The sequence below is a fragment of the Enoplosus armatus genome, chromosome 8 (assembly GCF_043641665.1).
Source record: "Enoplosus armatus isolate fEnoArm2 chromosome 8, fEnoArm2.hap1, whole genome shotgun sequence".
In the NCBI taxonomy this organism is placed as follows: Eukaryota; Metazoa; Chordata; class Actinopteri; order Centrarchiformes; family Enoplosidae; genus Enoplosus; species Enoplosus armatus.
Window position 1 is genome coordinate 4,684,943 of NC_092187.1, and position 15,409 is coordinate 4,700,351.

Here is a 15,409-nt window from a genome sequence, read left to right on the forward strand (position 1 = left end):
CTGGATGTCCAAACTGTCCTCTGTAAGCATCCCACTTAATCCTCTGATGGGAATATTGGCTCAGTTCCACACTCATCCGCCCGGGTTAATGTCTGTAGCTGGCTGGCTGGTGTGTGTGTGTGTGTGTGTGTGTGTGTGGCAGCGGCCATATCTGTCCCACACAAACCACCTTTTTGTACTGTACGCTCATACACCATCTCTTCGTCCTGTAGAGTTCAGGGGCCTCATTTATCAAAGCATGCATACAACAAGTTGTAAATGTGTGCGTAGTGTCCATAAAGAAATTGGCATTTGTGCAACATGCATGCTCAAGCTTCCCAGAGTGTTCCCGCCCAAATATGAATAAATGAAGATACAGAATGAGGGCAGGTAAAAAAAAATATCTGTCCCAATACCACTTCAGTGTAATTCATAGATTACAAATTCGTTTTTTAATTGCTGCACTTTGAAACAACAGTTTCGGCATAACACAAAATATGCACGGTTTAGTTAAATCAATTTAAATCAATGGTACCAAAACTTAATAGTTCATTATAAGGGAAGATTGATTACAATTGAATGTCATTAACAGATTCTGTATAGGAGAGAAACAAGATGAAGGACAGACATTAAAGTTGTTTTATGTATCTGTAATTTATCCCTGTGAGCCTCTAAGGGTTGGTGTACCAGATCAGGAGTGGTTCTAAATGCACACACATTTTTAAGCACAAGGTTTCATCCAGTACAGCCAGTTCAACAGTAGGACAAGCGTCAATTCCTGGATCACAAATGTCACAAGTAACAAATAACAGGTCATTTAAGGATAAGGGCCACACTGCCGTCACTGTATCACCATGATATGACCAGAAAATGATGGCACAAGAGACAAAATGTCAGGAAGATTAAATAAGAAGCCAAGAAAACAGCCACAAACCAGAACAGAAACGTGAAACGCGGCCAATTAGCCCGCTGAAGCAACTTCATCAAAAATACATTTCTGGTTTTGTCATGTGGAGACCCGACTAGCTTCAGGACTGTGTGTCCTCTTGTGGGCTCTGACCCGTGGTTTGAACTCTGGTATAAATGTAGCTGTAAAGTGGGCAGCTCAATTGTTTATGCAGCAAAAGTCAAACGCAACATATAACAAAATCGACAAACACAAAGAAGAAGGAATGTACTTCCTCCAGACAGAGCTGATGCTAATTAAAACTGTTAATGGACAAGACAAATCAATTTGCAATGCTTAACAAAAGTCATGCATTTCAATGTAACCATTTATACTGTATATAACGAGCCATTGTGCCGACTACAACGTCAATAGCTTATTTAATACATGAATAATTTCATAGTGAAACAGTTTGCCGTTGTCCCTCACTCCCTCTGCACTGATGATGGCGAAGAGGCAGAGCCCGGTCCGTCAGAGTCTGGGTGAGTCCTGATTGAGGGTGGCATTTTACTGGCACAATGAGAGCTGCCACAGCACTACGCCTCCCTGCTGGATCCAGCAAGACAGGCCCAGACGCTGCATGTCAGCTGTAATCCTCATTATGCAAATGAGCTCACACCAAGTTAGGAGCTATCATTGCAGGTCAGATTGGAAAAGCAGCACCAACACAGAGAGAAGGAGAAGGGGGGGGGGGGGTGATGAAATCTGTTAGAGGAACAAACAACCTCTTTAGCAGCACCAGACAGCAGCAAGAGCAAGGATGCTGCTCTTAAAAGAAAGCCAGGATGGAGGGGGGGGTGGAGAGAAAGAGAGAAGCAGCTTCCCCAGGAGGAGGAGGACAGAGGAGGAGGAGGACAGAGGAGGAAGCACTCTCTCTACCTGAAGACACACACTCAACTCAGTAAAAAGAGAGCAGAAAGTTGAGGTCGCTCTAAAAACCAGAATGAAGACCAGGCGATGGGCAGCGCAGCAGATGGCTCCGGCTTGCCTCGAAGAGACGCATCTCACTGAACAGCTGGCTGGATTTGCCCTGCAACCTCGCGCCTAAATCCCCGAATCTGCACCAATAATCACGCAACTCCGCGGACACAACACGGGGGCTCCACTTTACTAAACCCTGCGCAGCGGCAAACACCCCCGCAGCTGACATTATTTGCCATCCAAACTTGCAAAAGCACGGGTGACTGACATGACATCAAAATCCACGAGATGACCAGTCCTGCAGCATGAACCTGCGGTGTTGGACATGGCGTCCTCCATGTTATCGCAACAACTGCATGATTAAAGTTAGGTTTATTACGAGCATCCACACCTGTTCACAGTGATTTAATGCCCGTTAGTTGCTCCGCAGGGCCCGACAACAACGCGAGCATCTCGGCCAACAGGGCACATGTGCGGTACTGCACCAACCGTCGGCGTCCAGAGTCTTCCTGCCAGCGCAGGGCACGACAGCCAGCTCCAAAAAGTCCGCAGGAGCGCCAGTGCGTCACATGGCTGCATGAATTAACAACAACAAAACAAAAAAAACAGAAAGGTGGAAAGTTTGGCGACAGCGGTCCTTACCTTTTTGTCCGACGGGTGGACGGCAGGCGCAGTCAGCGGCGCGTCGGGGCTCGCCGGAGCGGCTCCGCGTAAACGTTTGTACGCGACATGTCAGCAGCGCAGGGCAGCGCGGGGAAGTGTCGCTCCTGTTGTGTACCTGTTCAGTGACAGAATCCAGCGAATCCAACAGTTAGCATCGTCCTCCTTCCACTGATCAACATCCCCCCCCCCCCCCCCCCCCTCCTGCCTCCTCTCCCAGTCCCTCTCCTCCCGTCTCCACCCCTCACTCACCAGTGCGCATTTACGCAATCCCGAGACAGCGCGGTGCCAGCTGTCCCTCCGCCGTCCTGAAGTGGCAACACCCGACTCATCGCCGCTTGAACTTGGACATCTCAGTGTGTCCGCTTTGAGACGCAGCGAGAGAACCAGCCGCTGGTTTCACTGGCTTCGCACCGCTCACCACCGGCATCAGGTAACTCCAGACTCACCTGAAGGGACGGATGCTGCCGATAAAGGTGAGGCTGCTCCAGAAGCTGCTCTGCTGCCCTCATGCGGACTGAGGGAACTCTCGACTCCCAGCTTCAAACCGCAAAAGACATGCAACACTGTCAGTATGCACGGCACTGCAGCCTACTGTAACACGCACTTACATTGCAAGTCAGTTCAGATCTTCTTTTATATTTCACTGTGTTTTAAACATAAAGAACACAGCTCTTTATGTGTGAGACAATGCAAAAAAATACAATCATGATAGCCCAACAACACCACTGCACACCAGACATTAACCCATACCAACAGAGGAAGCAATGCGGATAACTCTGGTTAGTATGAAAGAGGTCAGTGTTCCTGCAGAGGATCTAGAAGTGTTCTGTCCCAAAGATCAGGCAGAAGTAAACATATAAAAATAGTAAGGTTGACAGTAATGATAGTCTATTTCAGTTCCTGGTCTGATAAATGTGAGCTATAAATCTATACATTGATAAAAGGTCGGTTAAACACATTTTATATCATTCATCCTCCTGTCCTTTTAATGAAAATCTTATTTTCTCTCATTTCAAGTGCATCAATACTTCTCATATCCAATTCGTATGGCTTGGGCACTGTTGCCCGCTGCATTAAGCAGAATCAATCTTCCTGCCAGCAGGCTGTCAACTTTTATAAAGTTGGACTTTTTGGACGTTTTTGCTATTACAACACTAAAACAGCTGTTGAAGGGTCTAACTTCTATCTAACACTTCTATTCAATGCCTTTGTTAAAGTAAAAAACACCTCTCCAACAATTCAACAAACTAGGACAACTCAAGAACATGACCCGCAACACTGGCAGCAGGGACCAGTGTTTGGGAATATTTTGATAAATTTATGTTTGGCCCAGAGGCCAGTGCCATCTGTGCAACACCTTCGTCTTAATACCCATGTTTCAAAATGTACACAGCACAAAGTTTCCAGTTGTACATGGTGTCATTTTTTTTGGGGGGGGGGGGGGGGGGGGGGTGTGGAGTGACTCTGAGTTGGTCAGTCGTTTCTTCTCTGAAGGAGTTCATTCATCTCAGCTGCACTTGAGAGTCAAAGATAATTTTGACATTTTGACATTTCATGGCAGGACAAACAGGTGTATTTAATAACATTAATGATGGCTGCATTCCACTTAGGGGAGGTTCTGGTATTGCGCCAGCTGGCTCACTGGACTAGTTTACTGGGACACTTAATGGAACTGAGCACTCTCTAATGACATTAATTCCTCCAGTTCTTTGACTCATTTTCATTAGTACCGAAGTGATATTAACAAACAAGAAGAATATTCAAAACCGGTGCTGCACGGTCAATCAGTGTTAGCCTAAATGTTAACCAGCTGAACCAAGAAACTGTTATATTCACTTTCTACTCTGATTAGAAGAATTAACTACAGTATGTTTCACGCGTAAGGAACACGTCAGAAGAAGCCCAGTACAGTACAGTCATAAATATATTCGTCTGCTAGTTTCTTATGCTAACGCTAATCACACGCTAACCTTAAACACACCTGCTGTAGCAGCTCTGCTCTGGAGTGAGGGCGTGGTTCCTCCAGTCTTATTATAAATCAGTAAACTGTAAAAAATAAATCACAATTAATGATATTGTGTGAGAAAAATGGCCTTTAAACCTTAACGTAAGTGAAAATGTGGCTGAAACGGTTAGCGAGTTAGCTAAAGGTAGCTAGCTAGCAGGCCCACTGCAGCAGGTTGGGAGCTCTGGCTTATTTAACTTTGGTCAACTCTCTAATAGAGACACAGAACTACCACAACAGGTTAGCTGTATGTTTTTCATTTATAACAGATATGCCTCCCTTATTAGGTGGATCTTTTAAAAACATGAACTCCATGGGTGATTGTTTTGGAGCATGAGGATATGGTGCATTATTTGGTTTGACAAAGCTTTGCACTTGCAAAGATTTTAAAAAGTGAGAATGAGACAAATTATATTTCCTTTGCAACTGCTCAAAAGATGAAAACACATTATCTGTAAAGAGATCCATGAATTTATAGATTCCTTTCTCACGGCAGCCAGCAAGTACTGTGTATTTACTTATTTGCTATAATAAGGGCTGATAAAGTACTGATTTACCAGCCATGTTTTCTAATCCGAGTGCAGATTCTGAGAGAATGAGAGACTAATCTGTAAGGCCCTTTGGATAAAAAGCGCTATATAAAAGCAGTCCAGCATTCCAGAGCAGGAAAAAGACAATAAAAACAATACCTGAAGTGATTCTATGATAAATTTATTACCCCCCCCCCCCCCCCCCCAAAAAAAAAGCAATTCTATATTCTAGTTCCTATTCAAGTCATCTCGGCTGACGCTGTTGTGCTCTCTGCTTTGGAAGTACATCATCCATCACAATCAGCCTGGGACAAACTCCAGACATGACTTGTCACAAATGAACTGACCTCTGCCATAATGAAGCGGTCAATTACACAAATGTCTCAGGAGATTACGAGGAAACCTCACTTCAACCATTTCTGTCAAACCCAGCATCGCATTTTTAATCTCATGCCAAACTACAGAGAGAGGGAACACGCACTTCCCGTTATCACTCGCTCTTCTGCTTTCTCTCATTATTTCCACTTGAAGTAGCTCCAGGTGGCTGCAGGGGTGCTGATGAATGTGGTTGTGTAGAAGATAATAATATTTGCTTTGAAATGGCAGGAAGAGAAGTATTACAGACGTTTTAAACGTTCATTACAGCATAACAGAGTAGACAAATGAATGTACTTACCAACCCACTGCTCTTACCACTTTGCACTTTTAATTAATCCCCAATGGACCCGACCTGGTCACATACACACAAATTACAGCACACACACACAGATATTGATCGATAACCTTACAATGATATATACATGACCTGCATCTGAAAAGCTGTAATAAAGCCATGTGTTGGCTCCTTGACCATTTCCCCCATTGATCATATTCTGTCAGTCTCCATGGTGTCAGAGCAGCGGGGGCCAAATCAATTGAACTTTACAAACTGTGTCTGTAATACATGAATCATCTTACAGCAAGTTATCATTATGCAACACACCAAACAGTTTAATAAAAAAACATACAGGTTTATTTAACACTGAATGGCAATATCTGACATCAGAAAAATGAATACATTTTTAAATAAATACGTTTTTATGTGATGAGCATTCAAATGCATGGCAGCATCAGAATGAATGATAACCACGTGGTGTTGATGAGACTTCAGTGCTCAGTATCACAGTGTTTTACAATTGCTTAGGCTAAGTTTCAGTGTCCACAAAATGCTGCCCTTACACACAAAGTGCTCAGTCCTCAGAATAAAGCCACCTCACATTAGCTTACTAATTATTGGTTTCAGTGTTTCTTACCAAGCATTTCGCTACAGCATTACTGTAGTTTACTGTATTTTAGATGATCAAACGTATAGAAGTCATTGACATATCTAAGGTTTGGAGTCTTGAATGATACGAAAAACAAACTTTGTGGTCGAAACAGAACAGAAGAAGTAAACTGATGCAGTGAAGTAATCATTATTTTGCCTTGTATGAATGTAGAATATACAGTAGTGTAAAGTCTATATTTACAGTAATAAAGTTTTCTTACTCTACATCATTTAAAGTACTAACTTCTTCACCAATTGAATACTTTTCAACTTTAAAATGCAACAATGATTAAAACTCACTGATAAACATATTCAGTCCTGTGATGCTCTGATAAACCTATGCATGACCTATTATCGAATTTGATACAGATGCTTTCACTGTGTGTTTTGCACATTGAACTGAAAGTAATTGTAAAATATTGTATTGTTACCACCACCAACATAGCCTTCCATCTCAGCTTTGTCTTTGCATTTGTCTTACTAATGTATTCACTTGCAAGGAAATCCATGCTCAGTATATTACATATACTAAAAAAAATACATACTATATAATAAGTATAACATTGGCATTATCACTCAACTGCTCCTGCATTTGAGTATTTTACTTTAGATTATTGATACTGTTTGCATTCAGCTGTCTCTCTAAATCTGACCTGAGAAAAATGCAGCAATTAAACAACCTCCCTGGAAGCTTAATAATAAATAAATCCTAAAACCCTCAAAGCAAATATCACCAGAACTTTCACATAAATTCATCTAATTAAAATGTTTCACACAAGGGTGCCTTCAAATAATAAAAACCACAGTAAATAATTCAGTGCAAACACATCCCATACCCATGTTCAACCTAATGATAAGGTATTACTTTGTACAATTAAACTGCTCTGACAGATGCATCATGGACATGGATTACTCTTACCTGAAATGGAGTGTTTTTTCATTCTTACTGGCAACATAGTCATTAGAAAGTATTTAACGCCATTTTCTGAATGCGATGCTTCGTTATGTGGTAACAGTACGCTTTGAGGTGTCACCCTTAAGTAAATAATGCAGATGACGGCCAACGGAGTTAAAATGCATGTTCTTAACAATCTGAGGGAGAACTTACATGAAAGTGTCACACAAATGAAGAGCTGAAGCAAAACCCTGGTGGATTTTACTCACTAGACAACAAACGCAACACTTGGAGGGTTTTTCACCATATCTGACCCCAATTATGCTGTCTAACACACATTTCAGAGAGTTAGGGCAATTATCCTGTGGCGTGATTAATCATAGAGCCTTTGCTGCAATCAAAGAGTCTGGCCGGGCCACTTTAGAGCTTAATTAAGTCAAAAAGTCTTTGTGGCGGTTCACCTTAGGATAGCAGACAGTACAGTCTATGTGTGAAGTGCTCTCTCTCTATATATATATATATCATATATATATAGATATATATATAGATATATATATACACATACATACATATAAGCTGACAGCCTTCTACTGCTGTCCTGGAGTAGATAAAGTATGTGTGGTATCTACAGAACTGTGCTGTAGCCTGCCCCCTGCTGGAGATTCCTTTCATAGTTTTCCTGGCAGATGTGGACGCGATGAGTGAAGTGGCTGGGGTCAGAAATGGCCCGGAGGAGGTCGGTCTGGACCAGTGTGATATCATAGAGCTCGGAGGTGCAGGCTGTACGAGTCTCAGTGCCACCTGCGTCCAAGAAAACCTGAGAAACACACACACGGAACAGGGTGAAACAGGGGGGGGGGGGTCATGTCAGCTTTCTGGACTTCTGAACAAGCTACAGTCCCATTAACATGTCTGTGGAAGATACTTCACTTAGATTGATTAAAATTATGAGACATAGCTCATAATAAACATAATGGTATCTATAGAGGCTGCAGTATAAACAACTCACAGACCACAGATAAACATACACACACAGTAGTTGAGAATGTAAATGGATCATACATTACACTGAATGCATGTCGGGAGACTCACAGGATGATTTACATAAGTTGAACAATTCTTCGCAAAAAGTAGAACTTTGTATAAAGAAGCTAAAAGTAACTTTAAGTGTGAGTCTGAGGGGCTAACAGCAGAGACGCAGAAGTGTTATAAGGACTACAATTACAGTTTGTGTACCCAAAAGATTTTTCCCAGAGGACGTTTTGACACGTCACTGCAGGAAAAGCACAGGTGTAAATAAAATGAACGATGGGTCAATTCCATTTAGCTGCTTCTGTTTCAGGGTCCTAGTATTGTGCATGTTGGATCAATGTCATGACGTACTGTGACACTTGAATAGAACAGAGCCACCGTTAGTGTTATAAATAACACCTGTGCTTTTCCTACTATGACACGTCAAAATGTCCGCTGCGAAAAAGGACTATTACATGAAATATATAGCTAAGGGCCATATAGCTAAAGAGACATAAGACAAAATACAACAGGCAATTTCCTGCTGCAGGCTGAGCTGTTGGCAGCATGTAGGCCTACAAGATCATTCGATATAAGTAGAGTTTCTTAAACGTCTAGTACATAATTGCAAAGTAAGTAAAACTGACTTGATATAAGCTGTTTCATCTAAATGTGTTTGCACTGCGGAAGGAGATGAGAGAAACCATATGGTCAGCTATTTCCGTGAGGAAGAGCTAAGCTGTGTTCAATTGGAAAGTAACTTCAAATGATGCATGCAAAAACCATTTGCTCCTGCAGTTGACTGCTGCAGAGTTCACTAAAGAACACCAGAAAAATATAAAACAGCACTGTCGAAAAGTTACAGCAAAGGAGCTTAAAGCATAATTAATACAGCACAGAGAGAGGGTGGGATATCAGCAACCCTCGAATATACAACGTTCACTTATCACAGACCAAGTTGTAATTTTACCTCATTATACAAAGAGCTAGTGTGATGCTAAAAACTGTAAAATGATCTGATTCTAACGTGCCCTGTGACTTGATCTATGGCTATTTAAGATGTCATCTGTGCTTCTAAAATCTCCCGCCGAAAGTCTTCCTGGGTGGGAGGCGGTGTGTGCTCGCACTGCCTGGTTCCAACTACAACTTGATGTTATTTCTCTAAAAACAGCTGTAGACAACTGCAGGTGAAAGAAGCACCATATCCACTCTGTATGAAGGTTTCTCAGAGCTGCAGGTCAACACCAATGACTCAGTGGTTATGTAACAAAGTGCTGAGATGTTGTTCTCAGAACATGAAAGAAAATACAGTGGTACTAAAGCTTGTTTACATATTTATCTCTTAAACGCCCATATCTCAGAATCTGGCTCTAATGAAAAAGCTGAATCATCTCCGAAATGGAAAGGAAATTAACAAAATGAAAACATTATTTATTTGAAATATAAACCACTTTAAGCTGAGCCATAAACCTGTGAATGTAGTTATAATCCTTACTGTTGATGTATTCATGTTGACGTCCCTTTATAAGAAGATTACCTTGGGATGAACGATGGTATCCTCGTCGTTCTGTCGTATGTTGTCATCTATGAAGATGTGCTGAACATTTTGGTCAAAGGGGTCGATCCACAGCGGCTTCCCCCCACGGATGGAGAAGGTATTACTAGCCCACCTGGATGAGAAACAGGGGCACGGAAAGATTAGGAAAAGGGTGGATGAAGGGATAGAGGCCACAAAACCCACATTAATGGTAGCTTGAGGAGTGTTAAGCGTACCAGTCAAAGTGGTCCTGAAAGCCTCCCAGGCCCTGGGCTGAGCTGAAGTACTGGTACAGGCCTCTTTCTCCATCACAGGTCGACACGTGGTCCTCGGCTCGGCTAAGCACGATTCCCTTCTTGCTGCAGCGGATCTTGCCAGGAGTCATATTCACACTCAACTGAGCCGAGAGCAACGACAAGAGTCCGAGTCAGAAAGAGCAACAAAGTGGGAGAACCGCTCCGAGCTGAACCCAAAGAAACTTCTGTGAAATGATTTTGTCATTAAAACGTGGCCTCTGGCAGACTTGACTTGAATTAATTGGGATATCAGCATTAAACTTTCTCAGACATAAAAAAAAAAAAAAAAAAAAGGTTTGTGTCGGCTACATAAAAAAAACAGCTCTATTAATCTGTAGCTTTATAATACATAGTGTGGATACTGTACAGATAATGACCATTAAAATATCAAATAAGTGATTCCATCAAATGGCACGCAGATAGTACACTTTTAGTTTCAGCTGTTCATCAATTAAATAGCTTAGTAGTGTGGCTCTAGGGATGGCAATGTCCGTCCGTCAGTCGGTCCACCACTTTGGTCCAGACAGATATATCTCAACTACTGGATGGATTGCCACGAAATAAGGTGCATACCTTCATGCCACCCACGGGATGAACTGTAACAACTTTGGTGATCCCTTAACTTTTTATCCAGCGCCATCATCAGGTCAAAATTCTTTATGACCAAATACCTGCCAACTAATGACATTCCTGACAGCTGTGTTTAACTCTAATTCGCGGATGTAAGTATGCTAACACATTCAACTAAGATGGTGGAAAAGGTAATCATTACCTATTAAACATTTGCATGTTAACGTCGTCATTGGTAAACATGCCGACAGCAGCATTTAGCTTATAGCAGCTACCGCCTCACAGAGCAGCTAGCTTTGCTGTAGACTCGTAGTCTTGTTTTGTCCTTGAAGGTACACAGTGTGTTTTTGGGAAATTGTCTCACCTTATAAAATTAACATTATGTTTGTGTCCCAAATGGACAAATGACAGTAGATGTCCATACGTTAGTATACGCTATGTTGCTAAAGAATGCTTTGGTATATAGGCTAACCTACTACTAGCCATTTAAACAATATAGACCTTTTTTGAGTATCACCATGGTTTTGTCTATTTTGAATGTAGCAGGTAAGAAAGAAATGGCAAGAGGCTTATTCCAGCGGTCTGTTTAATCATCACATAGAGGAATTAAATGTTCTCTGTTTTATAGCGATATGATTCAATAGTAGGTTAGAAAGCTTCAAAAATCATGTGCATTTGCATAAAAATGTAAAATGGCAGAATTTAGTGAAATTAAAAGTGTTATTTAAGTGGTGTAGCTATTATTGGCAGTGCTGGAGCGCTTTTACTGTGAAGCAACTGTGGTACATGGACACTAACCCCAATGTACACGGATATGACACGACACCAGCGTGATCTCTTTTCCCACGTTTTCCCACTGCACCCATCTCCAAGACTTAACAATGACACTGAGGCGGGAAAACAAACAGCTCAAGTTCAGAAACTGAACAATCACATTATGTCTTGTGATTGATTCCCCCCCCCCCCTGCTCTCTCTGTCTACTGGCACAGGTGAATAGCATCTGACAGGAGACAGTTTGAATAAGATTTCCTGTGTTCTCCTCCAAATAGCTCACTGTGCCTGACAGGTTCCCTTTCTGACATCTCTTCCAACCCCCCCGTCCTCCCCCCTCATCCATCCAGTCCACTCTCCACTATTCCCTCAAAATCAATGTGTTCCACTCCAGCAGGCTAACAGGTACAAACCCCTCTGGGAGGGGAGTCAAGGAGACGCGTACGTTTATGATTGATTGAGTGTGTTGGTGGGAGGGTCTATGTTAAAGGCCACAGAAGGTCATGCTCTTCAAGAGAACATCTTCGCAGTCACCCAACCGTAATGAACATCAACACACACACACACACACACACACACACACACACACATTCACCAGAGAACCCTACAGCACATCCAAAAAACAAAAAGTGAACTGAACTGAAGACAGTTTGTTGCAGTCTATTGTTCTAATTCCTGCAGTGAGACAAAATAATCTCCAGTGTTATTGGATTATTTCCATTTGTTGGTGAGCAGACTGAATCCTTATTTAATGGCTATCATCAAAAGTGCCTAGATTATGAAACGATCTCCCTCTAAAAGGTCCCGTAAGTATTTTAAATCTCATCTCATAACCTATTTATTCTAAAAGGCATTTTATTGATGCTTCCTTGCCCTAATTCGTTCTCATTCTTTAACATTATTTGCTTGTCTTTGATTTAAATATTAATTAAAATACCTTCTATTGTCTTTTTTGTAGCTTTGAAGCACTTTGTAACCCTGTTTTGGAAAGTGCTATATACTGTAGATAACGTTTGACTTAAGTCTGTGATGGAAAGTGTTGCTGTAAAGGCCACTTAGACTTGTAAGTAAACTAGATATTACCTTACATTTAACCCCAGACTGTCAGCTTGATACCACACAGGGTTAAAATGTGTTGTAGTTTGGGTGAACTGACTCTTAAACCTAAAAGAATAAATATTGCACGCCACCGCACTTCAACTCGTAGCTTAATAATGAATAAGAGAGATTCTACTTCACCTTGAGATCAGGCAGATCAGGGAACAGGGGATGAGCCCCTTCATTAAGCGCTCTGTATACAGCCCTCAGCACACGATGTAGGTCGGTTCCAAACGTACGAAAAAGGATGGCAAACTCCCTTCCTTCCTGCACCAGATCTTTGAGCAGCTGGAAGAAGGAGGGGAGGATCCAGTGGTACAGTCGACCATCCTCTCCTTTTACAGCCAGCTCTCTGTCCCCCTGCAGGGAACACAGTAAGTCAGGGAGCAGTCAGTGACACACTATTGCATCAGGGCTGCAACAAAATTTTGTACAGGAAATCTTTTCATACAGCAAATTTACCATCTATTGGCGGAGCCACTTTGCCAGTGAGAAACTAATTTACAAGCACGGCCTGAACACATAATACACCATGAGGTTTAATCTGCATGACTGAACAGGTCCTGACAACTGTAAAAAGCTGCAGAATATTACATGCTATTTTGTTTCTTCGGAGAGAAAAAGATCTGCTTAAGCTACAATCTAGGTGTCTAACAGCTACACCTGAAATTCCACGAGTATACTCTGATGTAATATGCTTTATGAGGAATTGGAAAGATACCCCTTATGTGATGCAGTTAAAAAGAGAAGTATTGGCTTCTGAATGAGGCTGCCAGAAAGTAAGGAAACTAACCTCAGGTGCATAATGTACAACTATTAGCTTAACTTGCATACCTCTGGTGTATTTGTATCACCATAGATTCTGCAGGTTAAGCAGATACCAGATGACTGTGGTTTGTTTCGTCTCTGGCTCACAGAGAAAAGTGACAAGATCAAGCTGGGGCTCTAAAGTACGGCAATGTGTGATCTTTACGTAGAATTGCAATAGGAAATTAAATTGTAAAAGTATCTATTGTATAAAAAAACAAAACAAAATTACAGGGTTAACAACACCATGATCCTCAGGGTCAGTGGAAGAAATAAGGGCATGGATGGGAATCAGAAAGTCTACAACCTTTCAAATAACAATCGCCTGGGAGTCGAGCATCAGATTTAGTTTGAATGTAAGAGTGGAAGCATAATGAGTAATAGGGAAAAATACTAGCCAAAGTACTACTTAAATTAATTTTGTTATTACAGTCAGATAAGGCAAAATTACACGTAAAAATGTGCCTTTTTGTAGAACTGAAGAGTTATATCTCTGTTTAAGTAATTTATGTTACACTTCATTCCTGCCAGGTGCCACTGTTTCCTCATTACTGCATTGGATGTTTGTTTACACTGCACCAGGTCACAGCAGAACTTGTGCAGATTTCTGGGATCGGCTGTCTAACTTTCCACTTTCCACCTGGCCCTCTTATCTGTTTTCTCTTATATGATGCTTGCCTGGATGCCCTTGGGCCAGCAGAGCAGATCCAGATGCTCATCCAGAACTCCGCGGAAACGTCGCCCTGCAGCGGCGGTGAAACCTGGTATCCGTCCAAACTGAGAGTAGTAACTAACAGCATCATCACACGGTGGGAGCAGGGAGGGTGAGTCACTCAGCCATTCCCACTTTCCTGCATAGGAGAACAAGGATGTTGTTGTGAATGGGTTAAAATGTAGACATGCTAAACAACAGAATGAGTGGAGTATGCTAGTTCAGTATCCTGGCGATCCCACTGGAATTTAATATCTCTTGCTATAGAATTAAAATGCAGTAAGGCAGCCAAATACAAATATAGTCAATAACATTCATGAGTAAATTTCTTCATAGTCTCCGATGACTTTAAGACAGTTATACACAAGCCAACGTTTTGGACAACCTTAATGGAGTATTATCACTCCAGTTACATAGGAACTAAATACATGGGGAAGATGTAAGGAAAAAAAACATTTGAATATGCTCCAATAAACAGATCAACTCTCCTATGAATGGCTCTCTGCAATATTCAGCCAAAAATTCATTAAAAAAAACGTTAATTCAAAGTCCCCTTCCGTATTGGCAAAATAAGAACATCATGAACTTTTTTAGATGGTTCTGCAACTGATGTCCTGCTATTCGTCATATGTGCGATTCCAATCATGCATTTAATTTCAATAACATCTCAATTTATTTGTGGATTTGTTGACAGCTTGTTGTCACTTAACTGTTACATGTTCAGGAGAAGTAACGGAGTAGGGGGACTTTAAATTCCCAGATTTTTTGTATTGAATTCGGTGTGTTTTTGAAAGCACAGCAACAATAACTTCGCTGCATCACCTGACTGAACACACACACACATTCCTCGCATTCTTGTGTGATACGGAAAATCACTATCAGTTTCCAGTTTACCGTGTTTGCTCATCTTTCCCCAGGTGACAGTTGTGAGGAAATAGTCGAGAGCGGCTAAAGTCCCCTGACCAGTCATGGCGTCCGACACCAGTATGGTGTTGTTGAGGTCGATATGCAGGACTAACTTTTTCCTCTGGTCGTGGTTTGAGGACCACAGCCCCCGAGGGACTGTCACCGCGGTGTCACCTGTCCCACACACCGGCTCAGGGACATTTCTGCTGTTTGTCCCGTCGTGTTCTTCAGCTTGGCGGCCGCTGTTCTCGCCGAAGTCCGCCATGAGTATGACACAACTGACGACAGGTACGGGTTTGAAAATATTTCAACTGAAACTTGCTACCTAACCGGCTTCGCTGTCTAACGCATACATTTACCGGTACTTCCTCGTTCTCCACGCCATCACCTTCTTCTTCCTCTGCGAGTCAATAGTTGCCCACTACCACACGGAGGAAAGAGCGCCATCTTCCGGT

At 42.0% G+C, this 15,409-nt stretch overlaps 1 protein-coding gene across 1 annotated transcript; it reads right to left on the reverse strand.

The window, feature by feature from the left end:
* Window positions 1-2,241: 2,241 nt before the first annotated feature.
* Window positions 2,242-13,079, reverse strand: LOC139288452 (uncharacterized). The gene is made up of 8 exons (XM_070909756.1): window positions 13,035-13,079; window positions 12,671-12,889; window positions 10,030-10,190; window positions 9,794-9,926; window positions 7,875-8,062; window positions 2,956-3,046; window positions 2,489-2,624; window positions 2,242-2,381 (listed from the first exon to the last, which is right to left on the reverse strand). Exons 1-8 carry the CDS (start codon window positions 13,077-13,079, stop codon window positions 2,242-2,244), a joined length of 1,113 nt encoding a protein of 370 aa, XP_070765857.1.
* Between the last annotated feature and the right edge of the window lie 2,330 nt (window positions 13,080-15,409).